Source organism: Symphodus melops (genome assembly GCF_947650265.1).
Source record: "Symphodus melops genome assembly, chromosome: 20".
In the NCBI taxonomy this organism is placed as follows: domain Eukaryota; kingdom Metazoa; phylum Chordata; class Actinopteri; order Labriformes; family Labridae; genus Symphodus; species Symphodus melops.
Genome location: NC_136710.1, coordinates 18,586,027 through 18,609,035, shown reverse-complemented (window position 1 = coordinate 18,609,035; position 23,009 = coordinate 18,586,027). Strand labels below are relative to the sequence as shown.

Here is a 23,009-nt window from a genome sequence, read left to right as displayed (position 1 = left end):
AACTCAGTTTTCCAATTATTCTTGTCAACACACGAACGCATCAAGAGAACGAGTGACGACGACGACGACAACGAACTGCTAACGCGTTAGCCGGTTAGCTGCTGCCAGCTAAAGTGTATGTGTGTGTGTGTGTGCGCGCGCGGTGGAGGCGATTAACTTGATATACAGAATAATTCTCAATAATATATTCCGAGTTGTGTTTTAATTGAGCCACTCAGGTTAACCAAGTATGCCCAGCAAAAAGAAGAAATACAACGCCAGATTCCCTCCGGTGAGTTGTAACTGTACCCAGCCGGCGTTAAGCTAACTTCTCCGGCTGGCTTCAGTGCTGTTCGGCCTGTTTGTGTGTCTTTTTTTAACGGGTACCAATAAAACAAACAAACAGACACATTTACACCCTGATGTAAATAATACTGCACCACTACACAAACGCTGCTAGACTCCTTTACTTAGCCGAGTTGCCTAGCAACCAGGAGATTAACGAGGCGCTTTAAAAGCGTTTAAATGAGTCAACTGATGATTGTTGTTTTTAGCATTACGAGCTAAGAGGAGCTCAAACTTATTAATGTGGTCTGTGGGAGCACATTGTGCACAGTTCTTATTTATCTCCCGTGCACATGCATCCTATAATGTGTACAGCATGATTTAATGTTAACTTGCCTGAAGTTAAAGCCCTCTTGTGTGTTATTTGCTGCTCATGTTGTGGTGAAAATAATAAGTGTATGTACTCTTAAGGTGATGCATGATTATAATAAAGTCAATGTTTTCTCTTACCAGGCGAGGATTAAGAAGATTATGCAGACAGATGAAGAAATAGGCAAAGTGGCTGCAGCAGTGCCTGTCATTATCTGTATCCTTTCTTTACTTGACATGTTTCAAACTCTCCCAACACATGACTGTGTTTAAAAAGAGGTCAGATGTCATCTGTGCGAGTGAAGAATCCCTTAAGTCATGCTGTGATTGTTGTGATTAAGTTTGTTCAGGTGAGAGTGCCGAAACCTCTGCTCCCATCGTAGTACTGTAGTCTGTTGTTTTTAGAGACAAAAAATTAATAGAGGCAGGTGACTTGTAAAGATTTGTGGTAAATTCGTGAGGTGTAATGGTTCACATCGGCGCTCTGAAAAGAGAATCTCAATAATACCGTAAGCGTCAGCGGCTGCAGAAAACGATTTAGAAATTGAGGTGGACGTACCACCGTTTTTTAAATCGGAGGTGTGGAAGTTTTTTTGTCTTTAAGAGATTAAGCGAAAGAGGTGACAAAATAACAGCCAAGACAAAAAACTGTGTGCAAATGTATAAAAAGACGAGGAACTACACAAATAGCACAACCAACATGATGCAGCCTTTAATGGACAGCAGAATGAGAAGCTCCAATCACTTCCCTTTGTTAAGAGAATAAATGCATGAAAAGACCAAACCACACTGACAAGCAGGTTAGCAGCTCCTAAAATAATCTGCTCCACTCATCATCTGTCTGCAGTCTCATTGAGTCAAATAAATCTGGAGAGAATCGTATCGTAAATTGTTACATCCCCACTGGAGACTTTCTCCAAGGCTGCACTGAACTCTTTGTAATGTTTACAAAGACCGAACACGAAGCATTGTAGCAATGGTGAAGAAAAACTTCCCTCCAGACGCAGAAACGTCGAGCACGACCAGACTCGTGATGAAGAGCGGTCGATCGAGGGAGGTGAAGAGAGATGATCGCTAGAACCCAAAAAGTGCCGAAGCTTAAAACGAGCTCAGAGCTGAAGTGACATTTTAAACCGAAGCCTGCAGCAGGAGAAACAAAGACAGAGCTCTGTCTACATTGCAGTGTTATACTGCATATTTGTGTGATAATAGAAGAATAATACTTTTATTTGAAAATTACTTTTCAAGTAGTCAAAGATGCTGTATGTCAGTTTTAAAGAACTAGACGGTGTCAAGGAGTTTGTCTGCATTCTTTTGGTAATAAATAGAAATAATCCAATATTAGCTGCAGAGGACATCTGGGTTTGTTTCCAACATATCGACATGATTTGACTTAAACACCTGTCACCATGACAACCCTGATATAAAGTGTAATACAGAGGTGTGAGTGAGCCCTCGGTCAGGTAGAAAATGACACAAGAACTGTAAATCTGTTGTGTGAATTGTAATGACTGCTCATGCTCATGGTTTGTCGTGTGTAACGGAGGTTTTTGGGCTCTTAGCTGGCGCAGCATGAAGTCCCCCATGTGAGTGAATTAAAGCCGTCTACACAGGTCGCAGATCTCTTCCTTAACCGAGACGTCAGCGAGAGCTCTGGAGCTTTTTTTGGAATCGTTACTCACGAAGGCTTGTCATGTCACCCAGTCCAGGAACGCAAAGACAATGACCACATCACATCTGTAAGTATGTCTGCGTGTGACGATGTTTGAGAGGGAGCCGGAGAACGACAGGAAGTGATCTCAAAGTTGTCATGTGACATTGGACGCACGCAGCTAAATGTAAAAGTAAAAGTTGATTTCCTCTGGATTCAGGTAAAGAATCTTAAAAGTTCCTTGGTGTCTAGAAAGGGACATTGTCAGAGTGCCTGTGAGGTTTGTGTTGCCTCCACAGTCGATGCAACACTTTGTGTCTCCTGCTGCTGTCAGTAGAAACTTACTGTGTGACTCAGACTCTGTACAAATTCATAAACTTTTAACCTTTAATCTCTTTGTAATGTCGTTGAATTTTCAACCCCGGAGAAAGAAGTGTCCTGATTTCCAAACGTGTTCTTTGTTTCGCAGGAAGCAGTGCATCGAGCTGGAGCAACAGTTTGATTTCTTGAAAGACCTGGTGGCAACGGTGCCGGACATGCAGGGCGAGGGGGAGGAGAACCACACGGAAGGAGGAGAGAAAGTGTCGCGCAGGTATCTCTCTCTCTCTCTCACTGTCAGACACTAACACGCGTTTAGTGAAGCACCATGAGCTGATGTGAGAACTCGAGTTGTGGAGGGGGAAGGGGGGGTGATGGGTGACGGGTGACGTTTCTATCCTGTGACTGCTGCACGCTGGATAGAATAGACTGGATACACGTAATTAAACCTCTGCGTTACGTTCTCTGCTCGTCAGGATGTTGCTCTCCGCTCTTTAGCTCATACTTGGGTTTACGTTGTATCGACATATATTCATGAAAGCTGCGTAAAGTGGACTGTTGCTTCGTCCACTACTTCCATCTATCTATGTGAACGGTCAGGTCAGGGGAGTAACTAGAGCAGTCCTCCTGAAGTTACCTCGGTATTTTTAGGAGTGCAAATGTGAGAACGGCTCGACTCCGATATTTGGCCTTTTTCTTTTCCACACGGATTAGAATCTCCTGGCCGACCTCTCCGTATTTGTTATCAAAGTTGTGAAATCCGCTCCACGGATCATTCTCTGTCTCCATCAGGTGAGACTCTCGTTTGATTGCTCCGGTTGTCACATTTCTGATACTGAACACAGAAACATTGGACATGAATAAGTCAGCACAAACGCACAAGAAGAGCTACTGCTGCCTTTCCCCGCGAACATCCTCTCCAGTAATTGGTATTGACTAAAGCAAGGTTTGTTTTGTGATGATAGATTAATTACAAAAGAAGAAGTAGAAGAGCGAGCAGAGTTTCGGGCTCCTCAGAGGGAGAACTAATTATCGCAGGATTGGAGAGCAGAAGCAGCGGTATTGACTGTCGACTGAACGCAGCCGGCCAAAGACTTTCACATCCATTTAAACGAGTTGGAAGACTTTTTCAGTAAAGTGAGGCTGATTGGATTGTGATTCAATTTAAAGTGGTTGTAAGCGTGGAGCTTTTTGAAACTTCTTCTCCTTTTGTGGTGAAACAAAAAAAAAAACCCCAAACGATGTTTGAATATTAATGTGTGAGTGTGATTGTCAGCAGCGTCGTCCTCTTCTCTGTTTATGTAAATAAAGTCGATTTAAATCTGCAGGACAGTTTCCAGAAACAGAAAGTGGTCGAGTGTCTGCTGCTGAATCTCGTGACTGAACTTTCTCCGAGATCTAAATCCCACAAAAGCTGAAACAGCGAGTCCTTCAGCATCACCTCGGGTCTTCTCTCTTTTGTGTCCAGGGGTCGGAAACCGGGGTCCGGACGCAAGAACGGAGGAGCTGGCTCCAAAGGCAAGGACAAGAAGTTGTCTGGCACAGAGTCGGAGCAAGAGGTAGGAGTTTGTTATTTTCACACACACACACACAGAGTCAAACAGCCGTCGGCGGAGTGGTGGAGTTACATTTTTTATCTCCCCAAAGTATGTGATGGAACATTGAGAGCACAGAAACCAGTGATTGGGAGTTTATTCTGTTCCTTTGTTTCTTTGTGCAGCCTGTTGTTCTTCAGCTGGCTGTCTTGGCTAACCGTCCGAAGTGACTGATTGCTAGCTTCACAGCAAAGTTAAACAAGGCGTGCATGCTGCCTTTCTAGATATCAGTTGAGACGGTTTAGTTTCAGGATTATATTGAAGGGACAACGTTGGATAAAAAAGGCCGGTGGAGCAGTGGTTAGTGTGTGCGGCCCATGGACGGAGGCTGTGGACCTCCAAGCATGCAGCCCCGGTTCAAATCCAACCTCTTCTCTCTCTCTCTCTCTCTCACCCTCTCTCTCTCTCTCTCTCTCTCTTTCTCTTTCTCTTTCTCTCTCTCTTTCTCTCTCTCTCTCTTTCTCTCTCTCACCCTCTCTCTCTCTCTCTCTCTCTCTCTCTCTCTTTCTCTTTCTCTTTCTCTCTCCCTCTCTCTCTCTCACCCTCTCTCTCTTTCTCTCTCTCTCTCACCCTTTCTCTCTCTCTTTCTCTCTTTCTCTCTCTTTCTCTCTGTGTCTCTCTCTCTCTCTCTCTCTCTTTCTCTCTGTCTCTCTCTCTCTCTCTCTCTCTCTCTCTACATCAACAATAAACGCACAGAAAGCCCCCCAAAACATTTCTTTAACCTAAAGCTGTTTGTGTGCCTTCCTGCCTCTCCGTCAAGCTTTCAGATTGCTGACGAAACAGCCAATTGGACTTGGATGTTCTGACGGGCTTGGATAGTGTGGGGCGAGCAGACGGCAGCTGAACGCTGGCAGAGACGCACATGAACACCATTTTTGTTTGTAACTCTGAACTGAATGGTGAATGCTTTGAATCATCACTTCTCTCTGCTCTCTGTGATGAAAGGACAGAACACGTCACCGTCGCTCACGTCTTCAGAAGACTCACCCGTGTGTTGTTCTCTTCGCAGCAGTACGACTCTACAGACAGCGAGACGGACGGAGACGAGGAGGACGGCTCTCAGTCAAGCACAAACGCGCCGGCTGCATCCAGGTTCCAGAGGTAAGGAGATCCGGCGTGTGTGCTCAGATCCTCTGGAGACCAATGATAGTCCACTGATCAGAACGTGGGATCTAAGAATCATTGATTACGTCTCGTTAGAAATAACCTTAACCCGAGCGCTTTGAGGACTGAAGCGTTGGTACATGAGGAGAACTTATTTCTGCAGACGATGACTGATGAGTTGTTCTGTTCTCAAAAGTCTCGCTGATAAATCACTGCTTCTGTTTGAAATTGAGAAAAAATATTCCCACCTTATCCGGGTAGAGAAATCAAATATATAACCATACGGCTGCAAACAAGAAGAGGGCGCTGTTTTCCACATTATAACACGGCGTCGCTGGCTCCCAAATCAACGATTTCATGTCCAGTGTTCAGTCGACAGCATGTGACCACAAGAGAAACACCTCAGCTTCAAATGTCTGAATGATGGCTGACCTGAAGGTCATCAAGTCTTATCAGTACCTGACAGTAGAGTGGTAACGGCTCACGGGTCCGTCCGTTTGGTACGAATTCGGTTCAACAGAAAAAAGCAACAGAAAGTCGTGGTTGCCTATTTCTAGGGAATAAATAAGAATACCTTTTGGGAACCGTAGTGTCAGTGTTTACACACCACCATGGAGAGGGAGGACGAGGTGAGGGAGCGAGGCTTTAAGATGAAAAGTATGAAAAGAAGGTTGGCACGGACGAAGAGGCGACTTTCGAGATATTCAGAAAAGCTTTTAACTTTTGGACGATGCCGATCAAATCTGTCACACCTGAAATCTAAAACCCACCTTCGCTGTCCAATAAAAAAAACTTTAAAAAGTTTGCAGCGACTCTGAACTTATAGAATGTGTTTGACACAAAACAGCCGGACTGCTGTCAAAGGACGCTACGTGAAAACGTCGGAGCTTCATCAGGAGTATCAGGGCCACGTTAAGGCAGGAAAATCTGATGAAGTGGAACATTTCCCAGAGCAGCAGCCGTCTGTACGAACGTGAGGAACACGGAGCATCTTGTGAAGTTACGTCAGTACCTATAGATACGTAACGGCGCATCACGTCGTCAGCAGTATCAGGACCCAGAAAACATTTTCCTGAGAGAGGAAGACGCCGACTCGGAGTAAATCGTCTACGGCTGATCTTCTGAAACAACCTTTCAGAATTTTAATCATGGCCCGTTTGAAATCCATGTACTGTCATATTTACGCCTTTATTCTCGTACCTTTTCTGCTTTTCTTTCTCTTATATTTACGACTCGAACGTGGAGCTAATACTCCGTCGCACAGAGCAACAAACGATCCCGACTCTGACACTTTCCTTCTGAGTCTCAGTTTGACCGACATGAAGCTGAGCATCGTTTCTCTTTCATGATCAAATATTAAAACTGGTGTGTTTGCTCCTCCCCCTCCTGCAGGTCAGACACGCCCCCTCAGAATATGGACATGGGCAACATGGTCTCTATGGGTGGCATGGCTCCGGCACAGCCCCAAGGCGGCATGGCCTTCGCCCCCCACCCCTCCATGCTGAGCGCCGTACCGCCTCCCCCAGCCCCTGCGCCGCACAAAAACCAGGACGACGACGATGAAGACTATGACTCTTAGCTTTCTTTTCCCTCCTCTTTCACACACACACACACACACGCACACATATTCTCTCTCAACATTATTTTTTGATTTCTTAAAATGAACTTGCGGCAGGCGACAAAAAGGAAAAAGACTTCATCACGGCCCCCGGGAGACGGTCAGAGCGCCTCCGCAGGATTAGGAGCTAGGAACCTGGTTGTATATTATGTGTTTTAATTTTCTTTTTTTTAAAAAAAGGTTTTATTTTATTGTAGAGGAGGATGTTTTTTAACAAGTCGGTCGTTCTACCTTAAATATTAAAAACACGGCAGTCGTCACAGTTTTTTCGCCATGAGCCCCCGCAGACAGGAGGAGGTGTGGTTTGTGTTTGTGGAGAGTTTTTTCTTTCGGCATTTTTTTTTTTCTTTCTTTCTAAATTTTCCGCTGTAGACGTAAAAGAAGTGAACTCAAACCCTCAGGTCGACTGAAAGAAATCTATAAAGTCTTATTACAACCTCCTTCAAAATAAAACAGTATTGGACGCATTAAGAAAGCGATCAGCGTCAAAGGCAGAGGAGAGCTGGTTGTCTCCCCCGTGAGGTGCTCCATCAGCTCGGCTTCGTCACGACTCGCTGCTCAGGCCGATTGTCAGGCTGTAACATAAACATGGAAGCAGGAGTTTTTTTGTTTTTTTTTACTGTAGGTTAGCCAACCACAGCTTTTCTTTTTTCGTTTGCGTTTCTTTCTATTTTTAATGCACGTTTTTATCAAGACGAGTGTAAACCTTTCCCCGCCACAGCCCCGAAGTCAAACATATCGACATCCACTTTGTTGTTGTTTCGGACGCTCTCAGATTGTTTCTGATCTGCACATTATTTTCTTTTTTCGACCAGTAAAGTCCCTTGAATCGCCCATCAGAATGATACTGTGACTCGGACCATAACTTTGTTTTTAAAGTTGTTTGTGTCTTTTGTCCTCCCTTATTTCTACTCTGGCCTCCCCTGACTTTTCTTTGCTCCTCCATTGTTTTGTTTTTTTCCTCTTTTAGCTTGTTTTAAAGTACCGATTGAAAGCAGATGAAGATGGGGCTCCCCCTGTATGTGTCAGTCTCAGTATGAAATATTTCCAAATAGACAGTTGACACTGTATTGTAAACTTTTAACATTCTTTTTATTTTGTATGGGTGAAATAAAGTTCATATTTCAATTAAAATAAACGACTCTTTGTATTTTAAAAAATGTTTTTGATGTATTCGTTTAAAGAAGCAGAATGTAACTCTGCCCCCTAGTGTTTAAAATGTGTACTGCAGTTTAAACTCTAATCATCACAGAGAGCTGTCTCCCCTACCTCCTCTCACACAGGTCACCATGTGGTGGACACTGTAGCTTCAGTGTTTAGCCTGCTCTGCATGTGGTGGCCACTGTAGCTTCAGTGTTTAGCCTGCTCTGCATGTGGTGGCCACTGTAGCTTCAGTGTTTAGCCTGCTCTGCATGTGGTGGACACTGTAGCTTCAGTGTTTAGCCAGCTCTGCATGTGGTGGCCACTGTAGCTTCAGTGTTTAGCCTGCTCTGCATGTGGTGGACACTGTAGCTTCAGTGTTTAGCCAGCTCTGCATGTGGTGGCCACTGTAGCGTCAGTGTTTAGCCAGCTCTGCATGTGGTGGACACTGTAGCTTCAGTGTTTAGCCAGCTCTGCATGTGGTGGACACTGTAGCTTCAGTGTTTATCCAGCTCTGCATGGGTCTGTAAAGCTTTCTGCGTTCTAACCTCTCTCCATGTTTCAAAAGCATCTCCAACATTGATCCTAGTTTGAGCAGCTTTCTGCTGCTGGAGCTTATTAGAAACATGCAGAGGCTTTTTATGTCGGGCTACTGCCCTCTGTGATGTCATGAAGAATACATTTCCAAACGGCCTGTTTGAGCACTCATTTTCTGAAAAGTGGAGCAGGCAGAAGATGGAAAGCCTGGACTTCTCATCATTGGGGGGTTTGTTGACAGAAAAGCAGACCTGTTGGGGCTTTTACAGAATGTGACCTATAAACATCACAGAGAAAAAACTAAATCTTCCCTTTCCCCTGGTGGACTATCTGTGCACTGCATGTACCTGGTTGTTTTCTTCTTTTTTTTTTTCAGGAGGAAAAAAGATCTCAATGCAAAGGTTTTAAAAATGGTTGGATTAAATATAATTCACTTCTCTTTATAGGGTTAAAAATAAACATTTTCAGGCGCTTCCCCGTTAGTTTTTCAGTTTCAGAGGCATTAAGCACGCCTTTTATAGTCCTGATAATAAAGTGCACCTCCTGACAAGTCTGATATTTTTGTCCTTTGTGTTTCGCAACACAAAAAGGTTTCCCATGGACCTCTTTGCTATCACAATGACTCATGCAACCTGAAGGACAAGGCCTGTTATTTATCTTCAACTTTTCAGCCTCCTTCTGGTATTTGAATCAGATAAGTACAAGACAGTACAGGTTAGTGGAGAGGTTTTCACAGAGAGGTTATTGTTACCATCATGGACACCCACTCTACTTGGCTCAGAGAGTGTGTCCAGCCCCTTTCCTCTTCCTCCTGCCTTGTGTGTTTTTTAAACAGTCTATTTTGTCGAGTAAATGTATCCGCCCCTGAATCAAGCAAGCAACCCTGAGCCGGGGCTGCAAAAACAACTGCATCCTTCCTGCACAAGCGTTGACTCAGCGGACTTTGAGGAGGGCGGGGTCAGCTGTGTGGGTTAGTGTGTATGGAGGAAGGGAGGAGGGGGTGTAGGTGGTTGACTTTAGGAGGTCGGTGTACAAACAAATGGCCGCTGTGGGGCAGGGAAGGAGGGTGGGGAGGGGAGCCATCAAAGGGGCGAAAAGAAGGAAGCACACTGCTTCCACACAGCAGCCGGCGGGGCCAAAGGTGGCCCTCTGATTCCCATCCTCTACCATCGAGCCACTGGCTTTTAAGAGCTCTTTGCTTCCGTAAAAAACAAAAACAACATGGGGAAAATGTGGTCAAAGAGGAATTCCCAGACCTTTTATTAAGAATCAAAGCCTTTCATAGTGAGGATACTTAGAAAGCACATGTTTAAAATGCACCCAGCTCATTAAATGCCTCAAAATCTGCACCAGAGACTGTTTGTTGAATGCTGTCTGAGTGTTTCATGTCATATCTGCCTCGTGGGATCCAGCCTGCAGTATCAGTTTGACTGTACATCCCAGCTTACCAAAAAAAAAAAGAAAGGCATTATGCAATCTTGAATAAGGTCCAAATCTTCTCTAATGGCTACATGCTGAAATGCCCAAAAAAAGGGGTTCAACATGGCTGCCACACCTACCTCTTATAGTCTGGTGGTGCTAATCACAACACTTTGAAATGCTTTATTTTGCATCCATTGTTGTTCATTTTCTGGTAGAAGTCGGCTCCTAAAGGCAGCAGTGTCGACCATAACAATGGAGGACCAATTAGCCGACTTTTTCTAAAGATTGCATCAGATATTTAACGCCAGCAAACCCGTCCTTGGATGGAGGTTCAGTTGAAAAGAGGCCATGTTTTCTCGATGTTCAGCCAAAAGTTTGAATTGACAGGACTCCCTCTGGTTTAAACTTTTAAATGGACTACATTCAACTCTATCTGATGAAAGATTGTGCGACAGTAAATCCCACTTCAGCGGCTCTACCAGCTCAGAAGATCGAAGCTTTCCGCATCAAACAAGCACAAAGAGCGGTTAGCCAGACGAGCGCTGAATGCTTCTAAATGTGTTGCTTGAAGAAAGTAATCTTAAAAGTCCTGTTTTTTCTTCAAAGTGACGCCGGAGGAAAAAGAAATGAAAATATTCTACAAACGTCCTCTCCCTGAAACGGCAGCATTTAGTCCTCCTTTCTGTGACTATTGGGAGAGTTATGAATAATCTCTCATCCTTGAGTGTTTAGTCTGAATGTCACAAAGTCTCACCTGATTCAACAGTGTATGAAAACAGTTTTATTGTAGGAGCAGATAGGAGCATTAAAAACGATTGTCAGGTAAGTAGCAACAGGCAGGGATAAATCTATATATTTATATAAATTAGAAATCTTCTATAAAATGTGGATTATTGTTGCTGTGTGCTTCAGTCTGCTATAACTTACTTTACAGTTCTTCTTTGTTTCTTTAGCCTTCTGTTAGCGCCATAGACTGTAAAAATTAATGGACGCAGCCATGCAGTGCTGCACCCGTCTGTTCCTGCAGGGGGCGCTGGATTTCCATCAATGGCAGTACGGAAACGCTGCCTCAGCCTAACTTTCATTCAACCTACAGTATCGACAGGCTGAGAGCTGGAGCTGAGGCCCTGTGCAGTGTTCCTATGGCGACAATAACTAATTAGACCTTTTTTGGTTTCTTTACGAGGCTGTAAACACATTTTTTTATGCTGTAAAAGCTGGCTCTTATCAGTTTTAGCTGTTTTTGCTAAAAAGAGACAGAACAGTGTAGGGAGAGTGGGGGATGACATGCAGCAAAGAGATGAGGTCAGTTTCAAACACACAGCCACTGCTATGAAGAACTTCAGACACATAGAACATGCAACATAACCATTCGGCTATATTCTTGTGGGAACTTAATGAACTGCAGGACATGTTCACACTTCTGCATCAGTATTGTATTTTTAACCTGCATGAAAAGTCTTCAGCGAACAGCCCCGCCCGCAGAGATGGCGTGGCCCCCTGAAAAGGTCAAGTGAAATCACCACGTGTGTTGGTGGCGTCGGCCTCGGGGCTAACATTCGGTTCCTGGCTTTTGGTTTATAGAATGACAATGTTTTGCCAAAGCTTATGTGCAGCCTTATCTTATGGAGTTTTATTGAATGAATCTTTATTAAGATACAACCAGCAACAAAGGAAATATGTACACAAATTAAAGAACAATATTTTCAGAATAAAATTACAGTATTTAGTGTAACCTCCCTTTAAAATAGTTCAAACTCAACCACAGACACGTTTACAGGAACAATAATAAATCACCAAACAATACAGAGAACAAACTTGTAAAGTAAAACAAAGTAAATCAGGAAGAACAAGATCCTGTAAGACTGAAGACTGAGTCCTCTTTAGTTTCAGTTTGAGCTCTGCCCGGGTTCAACTAATCCACATTAATCTGCTGAACAGAAAAATACAGTTTTCCAAGTGAACTGATTTATTAAAAGGCAGCATACAGTCTCAAATTTCTTGTCAGTTTTTTTTGAAGGCATCTTCCAAACAAACAAACAAACAAACAAAAACAGACAATAAAATGATTAAAACTTTAAAAACATAACAATGATGTGACCTAAGCAGCCTCCGGTCAAAGAGAACTATCCCAGGTGTTTCTTTATACAATTGATTTGAAACATTTCACGTTTGCTTGTAACAGCAAACATTTTTATAATAGCCTATATTTGGGACAATTATGGGAAAAACTAATGTTAGAATGATTTTTATTTTCTCTGAAACATTTTCAAGACTTTACAGATCAAATATTTATCAGCCGTGTTTGGCGCGTGCTCTCCAACAACCGTGCGCTTTTCCTCTGAACTTTATTTTGACAGTAATAACCGGAAATGTGATGGCTTATTACGCATGAGCTTGACGTGTTTCGCTGGTCATCTGACTCTTTTCCTGTTGGGAGAGAAAAAGTTTTGAAACCCCACCCTCTCCGCTGACTGGTAGGCACGGACGTAGAAGTGGTTCGAGGTCCTGACGAGTGAACGCGGACTGAGGAAGAGGAAGAGGAAGAGGAGTGTGATCCCGTAGAGTTCTCATGGAGCCGTTTGGATCCCGACGATAACACCGAGCCGCACCGGGCCGTGCGCGCGTGGGAGTCACGCACCTTCTTTATCCGTGTGCGTGTTTCTTCTGTGGAAACTACAGCTGTGGATAGCTCTTCCTCTTACAAAGTCTGTTTTTTGTTTTTTGTTTTTTTTTAAAAGTTGACAAACGCGTCGCGTGCTTCCGATAAACAAACGCAAAGTATGGAGTCTCTCGCGCAAAGGGATGCGGGATTTCCTGCGGGAGCGCCGCAAAGTTGCGTGCAGACGCAGTTATTAGAGGTTTGGGCTCAATAATAGCGAACTGGTCAACCCTGAAAGTTGTCGTAAAACACTGGTTGGCTGGACTGAATGCTCCTTTTCCTGCCATTCTTCTCCTCACCTCGCAGCGCTTCCTGCTTGTGCTGGCCGCTGCACTTAATGGCTAAAAATACATAAAAAAAACCTCCAAATGGACAGCTGAAAGTTTTGGGAGCTTTTGCTTTAGGTTCTGAAAGTTAAACAGCAAAAGGACGACTTCATTTTTGTTCTTCCTCTCTGACTTGACTCAACAGGTGGCAGTTTTGAATGAGGGAAATGGAAAAGCAAGTTTTCCCTTAATGAGGGGATTCAGGAGCCTCTTAAATACAAGCTGGTGTAATGATATTGTGCTCACACCATGCTTTGGGAAACCACATCACTTGAGCAGAGAGACTCAGTGAAAACAGAGCTGCCCGTCTGAGCTCTTAAACGCTTGATGAAGTTAAACTCTTGACTCCTGCGTCGGTGTTTCCAGATGGAGAGATTCTGCGTTTCACGTCGAGACGAATGAAAGACGCTTTCGATCAATCGTCTCCTGAAGCCCTCTTGTCGGTGGAGCTTTTGAACACATTTCGCTGGTCCCTGATGAACCAACAAGAAAGACAGGAAAGGGAGCGAGGCGCAATAAAGTACTCTTTTGTACTTTATTTTCAAACCCTTGGGGTGCACAATCAGATCCAGTCAACAAATCTGCTCGAGGCTCCATGGAGCCGCTGAAGAACATATTCAGTCGAGGCCCGCTGTCCAACTGGAAAAACTTGGATCAATCACAAAAAGGGAACTTCACCAACCCTGTGTGGACGGCCTTGTTCGACTATGAGGCGTCCTGTAAAGACGAGCTCACCTTGCGGAAAGGTGACCTCGTTGAGGTCCTGTCTCTGGACTCTGAGATATCCGGGGACGAAGGCTGGTGGGCGGGCAAGGTCAACAACAAGGTGGGAATCTTCCCGTCAAACTACGGCTCCTTCAAGCCCAACGGATACGGGAAGCTCCCGGGTGCTGCCGTGGTTGGCGACATCACCCCGGTTGTGGTTGGCGAGTTTGAGCCTGATGCGGTGGATTTCCGGGAGCTGAGTTTGGAGGAGGTCATCGGAGTCGGGGGATTCGGGAAGGTGTATCGGGGTACGTGGAGAGGCGGGTTGGTGGCGGTGAAGGCCGCCAGACAAGACCCCGACGAGGACATCAGCGTGACGGCGGAGAACGTCCGGCAGGAGGCGCGGTTGTTCGCCATGCTCACCCATCCGAACATCATCGCCCTGATGGGCGTGTGCCTGCAGGAGCCCAACCTGTGCCTCATCATGGAGTACGCCTCGGGGGGCCCGCTGAGCCGGGCGCTGGCCGGACGCCGCATCCCGCCGCACATCCTGGTGAACTGGGCCGTGCAGATCGCCAAAGGGATGTTGTACCTGCACTGCGAGGCCATCGTCCCCGTCATCCATCGAGATCTCAAGTCCAACAACAGTAAGTCCATTCAAACATGCAAATCACCGACTAACCAACCCGAGTCCGTCGTCACGGCGTCCGGCCGCGTGCTCGCACACAAAGCCTTCAAAAATGGCAGCTTTTACTTTCGTGACGCGACGCCTCAAAACGCGACGGTCCAGACTCCCTCTCGCATCAGTTTTGGCCACGGTCACCGTGGCAACAAAATACAGGTGAGAATGATCTCCTCAGTCACCTCGTCTGCTCTGCGTCTGTTCTATAGACACAGATCTATGTTATAGATCTATAGAGATAGATAGATGCACGTTATCTGACACTGATGGTCACTGGAGGAGCTTTTTATCGGCTGCTTGATTCATCTGTGGCGCTCTTATTTCACTTTTACTTGTACCATATCAGAGTAGAAGTTTCCGGGAGGAGGAAGACCCTCGAGCTGACGTATTTACTGACGACGTGCCCCATGGCAGAGTGAGTACAGGCTGTACTCCTGCATGTGAACGCCACGTCTGGGGACAAAAAGACACATTTAAAGTCGATCCTGCTCAAGTCTTGACTCTAAAGTCAAGCAGTCAAAATGTGACTGTTCGTCTTTGCGTCGTGTGTTGTTGACGGCGTTCGATGGACTTCGACTTCGACGGGAAGCTTTCTGCGTCGGCGCCGTCACAGCTCACACTTTGGACTCGGATGCCTTTCGGGGGCTGCTGGGAAGTTTCGCTTCAGTGTTTCGGGTCCTGGCTGCAGACACGTAGACGTTGAACCTTGTCATTAAAGCCGCTCTGCAGAGACGTGTGTCCCTGATAGCGCTGTCTGTCTGTCTGTCTGTCTGTCTGTCTGTCTGTCTGTCATTATCATTCCTGTGATGCAGCGTGTATGAGCCCTGTGGATCTGTTGCTCCTCTCAGCTCATGTGTGTTACGACAGAGCCTGATAACCCCCCCCCCCCCCCCGTGTCAGCGTCTTTCCTGACCTCCCTCCCCTGGGAAAGAAAGTGGATTGTGTGTTAATATAGTGTTTGTATGCGAGGCAACACAATCCTTCTCTCTGTGCAGTCGGAGATCTTATCGCTCTCTCGCCTCCTGCTGCCTTTAAAAAAAAAAAACATTCTTCCTTGAATCTTTGTCCCTGGCCTGCCCCTGCATGTCTCCGTGTGGCTGTAGCTCTGTCGTGCCACTGAGCAATATCCTGTTGTGGCGTTGGATGGGGAAGGGGAGGGGAGGGGGGGGGGGGGTCATTTCCAAAGCGGCTCTGTCAGTTTGAGAATCGGTGTGAAGTGAAGCGCTGACAGGTGCAGGATCCTCTCAGCACCGACGTGCACCTGAAGCGTCCTCAGACGGAGCGCTGAGGCCTGGACAGGACAGCGTGTACTCAAGTCTCCCAACGTGAACCTCGGCATTATGGACTCAGTTCCTCAGAATGATGATGCAAGTTCTTCTTTCTGGAGCTGCCATTTTGCCTCGCCGACTCTGCAATCATGACAGCGAGGAGGCGGAGAGGCAGAGTGCGAGCCGGAGGAGAAGCGGGATTCTCCTGCTGAACAGAAACAGGAAGAATAACCCGACTTACAGCCTGAAATCTAAAACACAACAAACAGACAATATGTTATTCACACAGATCATTTAGTTAAAAAAAAAAAAAAAAAAAAAAGTCCAAATGTAGACAAACTTTGATCCAGTTTTTAAAATCTGTACATTTATTACATTAGCTTGTATGACTGTTGTTTTTTGAAGTATCGTACGTTTTGAACACACTTCAGGCTGCAGCGTCTCTGCCTGCACATTCACTGATCTACAGGGTCGAGGGTTCGATTCCCAAGCTCCTGCAGCCACAGGTCCCACGTGCCCTTGGGCAAGACATTCAACCCCAAGTTGCTGCTTTGTGACGGGCGTGTGAGGGAGACTCGGCTTCACACAGCGCAGCCTCTGCTACTGAAATCACTTCACTCCCTGTGCAGCGGCGCTCAGAGACAGCGGTTCAAACCTCAGACTTTGAACGTGGACCCGCGTTAACTGTGAGCGTCTTATCTTCAAACGAGGACGCCGGCCTCACGCAGCACCTTGGCGTGCTGAACAAGCTGCCGGGGAGAAAAAGCCACACAGTGAACCTCCGATTCCAGCCGGAATGATCCACCGGCGGCCGTCGCTCATTTCACACATTAAAGCAGGAAACGTGGACACGCTCCGCAGAACGGCGTGGTCATTATTCTTGTGCTTCATCCTTCAGCCCGTCCTGCCGCGGTTAAAGCTTCCTAACGCAGGAAGCTCGGGGGAGACGTCTGTCTTTTCTTTGATTGTCAGCCGTGAAGGTCGACTGAGGGTGAAGCGGCGGCGTAAGCTGCTGTAGGAGACGGCGTGCGCTCGTACGCACGTCGTCTCCGTACCTGTAGATAAATAGAAATAAAAAAAGGTTCATTGATGATGAAGGGAGACTACAGTCACTACCCATAATCCTCGAGGATGTTGATGTAAAGATGACAGCTGGCGTCCGCTCAGCTCCGCCCCCTGCTGACCTGAAACATGCAGGTACAGACGATGGCTGAATGTCTCTCTCTCTCTCTCTCTCTCTCTCTCTCTCTCTCTCTCTCTCTCTCTCTCTCTCTCTCTGTGTGGTCTTTGCTGGTTCACGTACGACTGAAGATGTTGACTTTATTAGAAAGCGTTGGTACTTTTCCACCCGGCTGATCACCTCATGATACAGATGATATCGTTTTGACGTGCTTTCACTAGTCTCTCTAATTATGTATCTGACGAGCTGATGTCGAAGCCTGTTGCCCAGCACAAACGCCCCTCCAGTGAATCTTTTAAAAGATGACTTCAGTTTGGATCTAGATTTGTGGGGGAGGATGTGTCGAGGCCGTCTGAAGCTGCGTCAGTCCAGCTGCGGTTCATTCACTGTCAGTTATCTGCACAAAGCCCCCACAGAGCCAAAAACAGCCATCGGCATCGCCGCACTATAAAACTGTGCAGGGCTTTAGTTAGAGCTGGTGGGGAAAGTGCCAAGCTAAGCAGTCACTGGGCTGCAGCTTTTTTCAGGAAGAAGCCACAGTTAGATTTTAGATCAACATGTCCTTTTTTTTTTTTTTTTTTTTTTGTCCACTGAGTGGACAAACATCTGATACATCCCTCTACCAGCATGTTTTCATTCAGGGCCCCTCACTGCAGAGCACTCATAACATCCCCTGTCTGCCTGTCTGTCTGTGTGTGTGTCCGCCTGTGTGTGTGTGTGTGTGTGTGTCTGCCTGTCTGTGTGTACTCTCATTACAGCTGCATTCACACACACACACACCCCCATCATCCCTCTGTGCGCTCAGGGACGAATCATCGGGGCAATTTGTACATTTGGATTTCAAGTTTGATGATTTCCCAGCATGCATCTGTACGGTATTAAGACTGGTGTGTGACTGTCATAGTTAGATTGATCAGTGTGGCAATAAGACACTTAAAGGTAGCGTAGCTCATTTCCTCCACATACACTTTTTAATACGTTGGTATCTGGAGCAGTTTGTAAACATGTACAAACTTCGACCAATGTCGGCACTCGACCAATCAAGCCTCTGTACTCCACGCGTGCACGAGCCCACACTCGCAGCATGAGCTGAAATCTGCTTCTGGACCAATGACGCTAGAGCATGTAAGTGAAGGGGCGTGGCTTAAGAGGGAGCACAGAGGGGGGAGGGGGGAGTGAAGATGGAGAGGATGCTACTTTCAAAATCAAGCTAGTTTTTGGAAACTGGCACCAACGTGTGTGTGTGCGTGTGTGTGTGTGTGTGTGTGTGTGTGTGTGAAGTCAAAACAATACAATATTCAAATCTTAGTTTTATTCCAAAAGGATTTAAAAAGACGCACGCACACAGAAGCTGCATGCACTCTGTACGTTTACTGGCCCCCGCTCTGAAGAGAGACAGTGTGCAGGTGTTTGCATGAATGCGTACGCTACACTAAAGAAATAGTACAAGCAGCGTGTGGCGACAGAGCCTGAATTATTTGAACACGAAGCCCCGCCTCCAACGCCTCGTGTCCACGTGGCGTTTTTTTTGGGACGGTGCTATTTTTTTGTAGAAATCAGAACCACAAAATGCGTGTGTGTGTCAGGCGCAGTCCTAGCACGAGAGTGGACTCATTTTCATCACACAGACTCTTGGAGAGGATCAGTGAGACTTTAAACGGCTAAGAAGGAAACAACAGAAAACGACGATGAGGAAGTGGTGCATCACTGTGTGTGTGTGACTCTCTGATGAGAGGGTGCCCCCCCCCACTCTTGTCCCCTTGTCCTCATAATAAGTATCATTTATGCATTAGCTAAGTGATTTTATTCTGCACAACTTTAAAATGTCAGTGCAGCAGAAAGCGCCTCATCATGAGCCAACCCATCCATAAACACGGCCGCACGTTTGCTGACTCCCACGTCCGAGGGCTGCCAGAGGGGTCCTGGCAGGAAGGGGAGGGGGGGGGGGTCACCTGGGGTGGAGCGCAGCTGGCTTAGCCTCGGTGTGTGTGTGTATGTGTGTGTGTGTGTGTGTGTGTGAGAAGGCAGAAGAGAGGCAGGCAGACGAGAGAGGTCCTGAAGTGAGCTTGGACCGAAGAGTCAAACTTCTTCTGGAGATTTAAGAGGACACTTCTTCACGCCTACAAATGTAAGATGTAAAAAAAAAAACCCATTGGTGGTGTGTGTGTGTGTGTGTGTGTGTGTGTGTGTGTGTGTGTGTGTGTGTGTGTGTGTGTGTGTGTGTGTGTGTGTGTGTGTGTGTGTGTGTGTGTGTGTACACGCTCGAGCTCGAGGAGGAAGAAGAGAGAGAGAGAAGGAGAGAGAGAGTGAAATGACATGCAGGAAAGGAGCCACAGGTCGGCTTAAAACCCAGGACTACAGACTCCATACAAGAGGCGTACGCATGAACCACTAAGCCACCTGCGCCCCTTGTTTCTACTCGTTAGTAACATACTAAAACAAGGGAAGGTCTTTACCTGCTGCTCTGTGAAGCATGTTGAGATTAAGAGAACATTTGGTGCTCACATGAAGACAGATTGGCAGATTTATCAGTTTTCGCGCTCTCATTCGACGTCCTGCATCCTTTCTCAAAGAGCAGACCTCATTTTGAACGAATAGTTTACATGCAAAGATATTTGTTTACTGAGAAAGGAGAATGTTCATTTGCATGAGGAGCTAAAAAAAAACCAGTATGTCAGAGACAGAGTGGAAGTAAACATCTGTAGGCACCGTACACTTCTTTTAAACGGCTGATTTTATATATCTGTTCAAAAATGAGATGAGCCCACCCACGCTTGGTCATGAAACCAGCAGTGTGTGTGTGTGTGTGTGTGTGTGTGTGTGTGTGTGTGTGTGTGTGTGCAGGATGAGCGAGTGGGCAGAACAACAGCAGGGAATAGCAGATAAAAAAAAATAAAACATTGAAGGGTCAGAACGACAGGAAGTAGGAGACGTTTCCAGAACTCAGCCGGAGTGAAATGTGTTGTTTTTGAAACGATCACACAGATCACGAGGCAGCTCCCATGCAGATGAGCAACAAAAAAAAACAACCCAGAACTTCTCCGTCTGTGTGGGACTGACTTTGGTTCTGAGGATCAGGATTCGTTTGTTTTGGACGCTTCGACAGCATGAATAATCTTCTGTGAAGTAAACCGTTGACTCTGTTGATGTTGGAGAGGAGTCGTCGAAGATTTGAGTTCAGACTTTTTGGGATTCATCAAAGTAAAACTGATAACACACTGCAGTACAGTTCCTCCAGATAACTCCATGTATTATTGATAACGAGTTATTTTACTGTTGAACAGGAGAGTTTAAAGGTCACCATCGTGACCTTCGGCCGCTACATAGATTCTTTCCATTACGCTGATTGCTCAGCCTCTTAGCGGCGGCGGCTAAATAGCAGGAGCGACAATGAGTGAAGTGTGACAGGACGCGTCTCGGGTTGAATACCCAGGTCTTTTGCGTTTTGCTGTTTCTCACAGCGGATCGCTGGAATAGCGTGTTAAAGCGGGTCTACCTGCTGAAAGTGCAGCTCGACTGGCGTCTCCCCCGAGTCCAAGATCATTAAAGGAAGCAGGCTGTGAACACTCTTAACTAAATGTAGCGCCGCTCATTCATGAGAAACACCGTCTGTTCCAGACAAATCCTTCACAATAAAACTTCCTGTTCGTCTGCGCTTGAAATGCTTTTATTATGGCGGAGTCATTTTCATGAACCGCGTTGGTTCAGCACAACTCTGCAGAAGTGAAAACTGAAACTTAAAAACCACGAGGTGAAATTACAAGCATCGACCTAGTGAACACAGAGCTCAGCGAGTAAAAGATGTGTGTGTGCTTCCTTTCTCAGACATGAGTGAAGTGTCACTCTAACCAGCTTTGTTGATTGGGGGGGGGGAGGAGGGTCTTTGAGTTATACATTTGTCGACAGAACTGTCAATCAAACATTTCTTCTCTGACATATGAACTCTCGGGCATGAATTAGCATGATAAGAGCTAACGTTAATGACAGAAAACATGTTTGGAAATAAATTAGTTGATGTGTATTTTAACTTTTTATTTGACCTTTTAACATGAAGGAGGCGGGGCTTATGACCCATACTTGAGCCAATCAGTAGTTGGAGCTCCAGATGTGTTCGCTTCTCTTTTGGGAGCTTTTTTATGAAAGTTTATTTTGTGTTTTTTGGAACAGTCCTGCTTACTGATAAGTTCGTCAGACTGAAATCAGACCTGTGGGACGTTTATCTGCTGGCCCTGAGAAGCATCCTCACTTTATGAATCAATATACTTGTTTCCATCATCCCCATCCTGAGCTTCACTACTTCTCTGACTGCTCTTTATCTGTTTGAGGTTTTTTGCAAAGTCTCCATAGAAAGTTCCGGATCAGATCGCGTACTGTCTTTTTTTGCACCCTCTTTCTCTTTCTCTCTCTCCCCTCTCTTCCTTGTCACCTTGACTCGGAGCCTTTGTGGTCGACCCTGTAATGACCCCCCCCCCATCCAAGCATCTAAAGAGAAGTTTCTAATGAAGGTTAAATATCAACGCATGTGAACTGGAGCTTTAGTTAATAAGTGAGCGTTTTCAGGAGCTCGGAGGATTCGACCAGGCACCACATACTTTGCACAGGGAATCATTTATAACCCCCTCCTGACAAGCTGTGGAGGTCCAGAGACGGAATAATAACTTGTTTGTGTGAATGTGTTGGAGGCCATGCTTTGGACTTTCATGCTAATGCTAATTAGCTTCTAGCTTTTGTCCCACGATCTGCTTTAAATAATCGGTGTGTTTGTTGTTAGCCAGGTTTGATCTCCTTTCGAATCATCAGACGTGTTTTCCATCTGCCTTTTATTCCGGCCAATCGGACATATTGAATCGGCTTCAGTCAATCCTCTGATTGGCTGTTTCATTTATCTCCAGCTCTTTGACACAGGTTCAGTAAAGCCCCTTGACATCAGACATTATTCTCGGTTAGAAGAACCTAGAATACGAGTGATGACCGGCAGCGGTGTGTAGATGGTTTCTCGTATCATAACAACGGTGTACCGCCACCTGCTGGCCTGGAGAGTCATTTCCTCTCACGTGTACGCAGAGCGTGGTGGTTGATCGTCGGCTGTAGTCTTTGCGGTGCGTTCAAGTGCAACTTTTTGACGACGACGGGAGGCGACGCCACAGTCATGCTTCGTCACCACTACAGTAGTTTTGGCCGTCTGCTCGGTGTGTCATTTGAAAATGGTTCAACATTGAAGGTGCAGCAGTCTTTCCTCATTCAGCCCGAACCCTCTGTATTTATAGAGTGACCCAGTTTGAGATGCTAGTAGAGAAGTCAGGTGAGGAGGGAGTTTCACTATGACACATGAATTAGAATAATGTAAGCAGGGTGACGTTAGCTTGTTTGCCTGTGTCAGTGGATCAGTTTCCACACAAACACACACAGTAGTGTACAGTGCCTGAATCAAATGCCACGGTTTAAAGCAGCGGAGGTCAAACCGGTACAACCTGATCACTATCATCTAAAAGTAGAGCACAGAGAGTGTTTATTGTGCTCATTGAAAAGATCATTTGAAACAGTTTGACACTTCCCTGAGCAGAATAAAACGTGGTGTTAAAGACGTGACGTGAAGTGAATCAACTTTATCTCAACTTGCATCAAATAAGGAAGAAAAGCCTCCTCGGGCTGGTTGTGGGATCTCTTCCCGGCTATCAGAGTGAGTGGAGAGGCCTGGTTTGGTTGCCTAATTCTTCTCTCGGTAAACAACTTCTGAGCTGAGACGAAACTACAGCCGAGCGAGTGCTGGTTTCATCCTCTGCACTATGATTATGTCCAATCACTCCCTCTCTCTCGCTCGCTCGCTCGCTGGTTGCCTGGTCAGAGGTTGCCAGACTGTCTGTCAGCCTATGGCCTCGTCCCTCAGGGGACAAAGCTCCCGTTCTTCCTGGGGAAAGCCCCCACCCTGCCGGAATTCTCCCTTCGCCTACGGGTGCAGAGCAGGGAGGGGAGGAGAGGCAGGAAGGTAGAGAGAGAGAGAGAGAGAGAGAGAGGTGTTAATCCAGTGTGGGTATTTAAAAGCCATCACACATTTCTTTTTTTTTTTCCACTCGGACCGATATGCTCGACTATCCCAGGCAGAGAAGAAACACTTTGTGTTCCCTCCAGCAGAGTCTGAACAATATGGGGAAACATTATAAACTGGTT

General features: G+C 46.0%; 2 protein-coding genes across 3 annotated transcripts in view; both read left to right on the top strand.

The window, feature by feature from the left end:
* The first annotated feature begins 28 nt into the window (after nt 1-28).
* Nucleotides 29-8,057, top strand: drap1 (DR1-associated protein 1 (negative cofactor 2 alpha)). 2 transcript variants are annotated; one of them, XM_079371017.1, is made up of 7 exons: nt 29-271; nt 778-850; nt 2,279-2,372; nt 2,754-2,876; nt 4,071-4,161; nt 5,210-5,298; nt 6,694-8,057. In XM_079371017.1, the coding sequence occupies exons 1-7, from the start codon at nt 230-232 to the stop codon at nt 6,878-6,880; spliced, it is 699 nt and encodes a 232-aa protein (XP_079227143.1). In that variant the 5' UTR covers nt 29-229; the 3' UTR covers nt 6,881-8,057. The 2 variants fall into 2 exon arrangements, with proteins under 2 accessions (XP_079227143.1, XP_079227142.1); XM_079371016.1 differs by having other exon boundaries at nt 30-271; nt 5,207-5,298.
* A 4,723-nt stretch (nt 8,058-12,780) lies between these two features.
* The window catches only part of LOC306841219 (mitogen-activated protein kinase kinase kinase 11), a 35,911-nt gene continuing 25,682 nt past the window's right edge, over nt 12,781-23,009 (top strand). Inside the window, exon 1 of the mRNA XM_079370967.1 lies at nt 12,781-14,358. Within this exon, the coding sequence (XP_079227093.1) occupies nt 13,602-14,358 (757 nt within the window). The 5' untranslated portion in view covers nt 12,781-13,601. The remainder of the gene's footprint in view (nt 14,359-23,009) is intronic.

What these genes read in the sequence shown, in the direction of transcription:
- drap1 (XM_079371016.1), top strand. Translation starts at nt 230, where the DNA reads ATGCCCAGCAAAAAGAAGAAATACAACGCCAGATTCCCTCCG. An exon ending in AGCAGTGCCTGTCATTATCT is followed by an intron (nt 851 to 2,278) that starts GTATCCTTTCTT and finishes CCGAGACGTCAG; the next exon opens with CGAGAGCTCTGGAGCTTTTT. An exon ending in GGAGAGAAAGTGTCGCGCAG is followed by an intron (nt 2,877 to 4,070) that starts GTATCTCTCTCT and finishes TTTTGTGTCCAG; the next exon opens with GGGTCGGAAACCGGGGTCCG.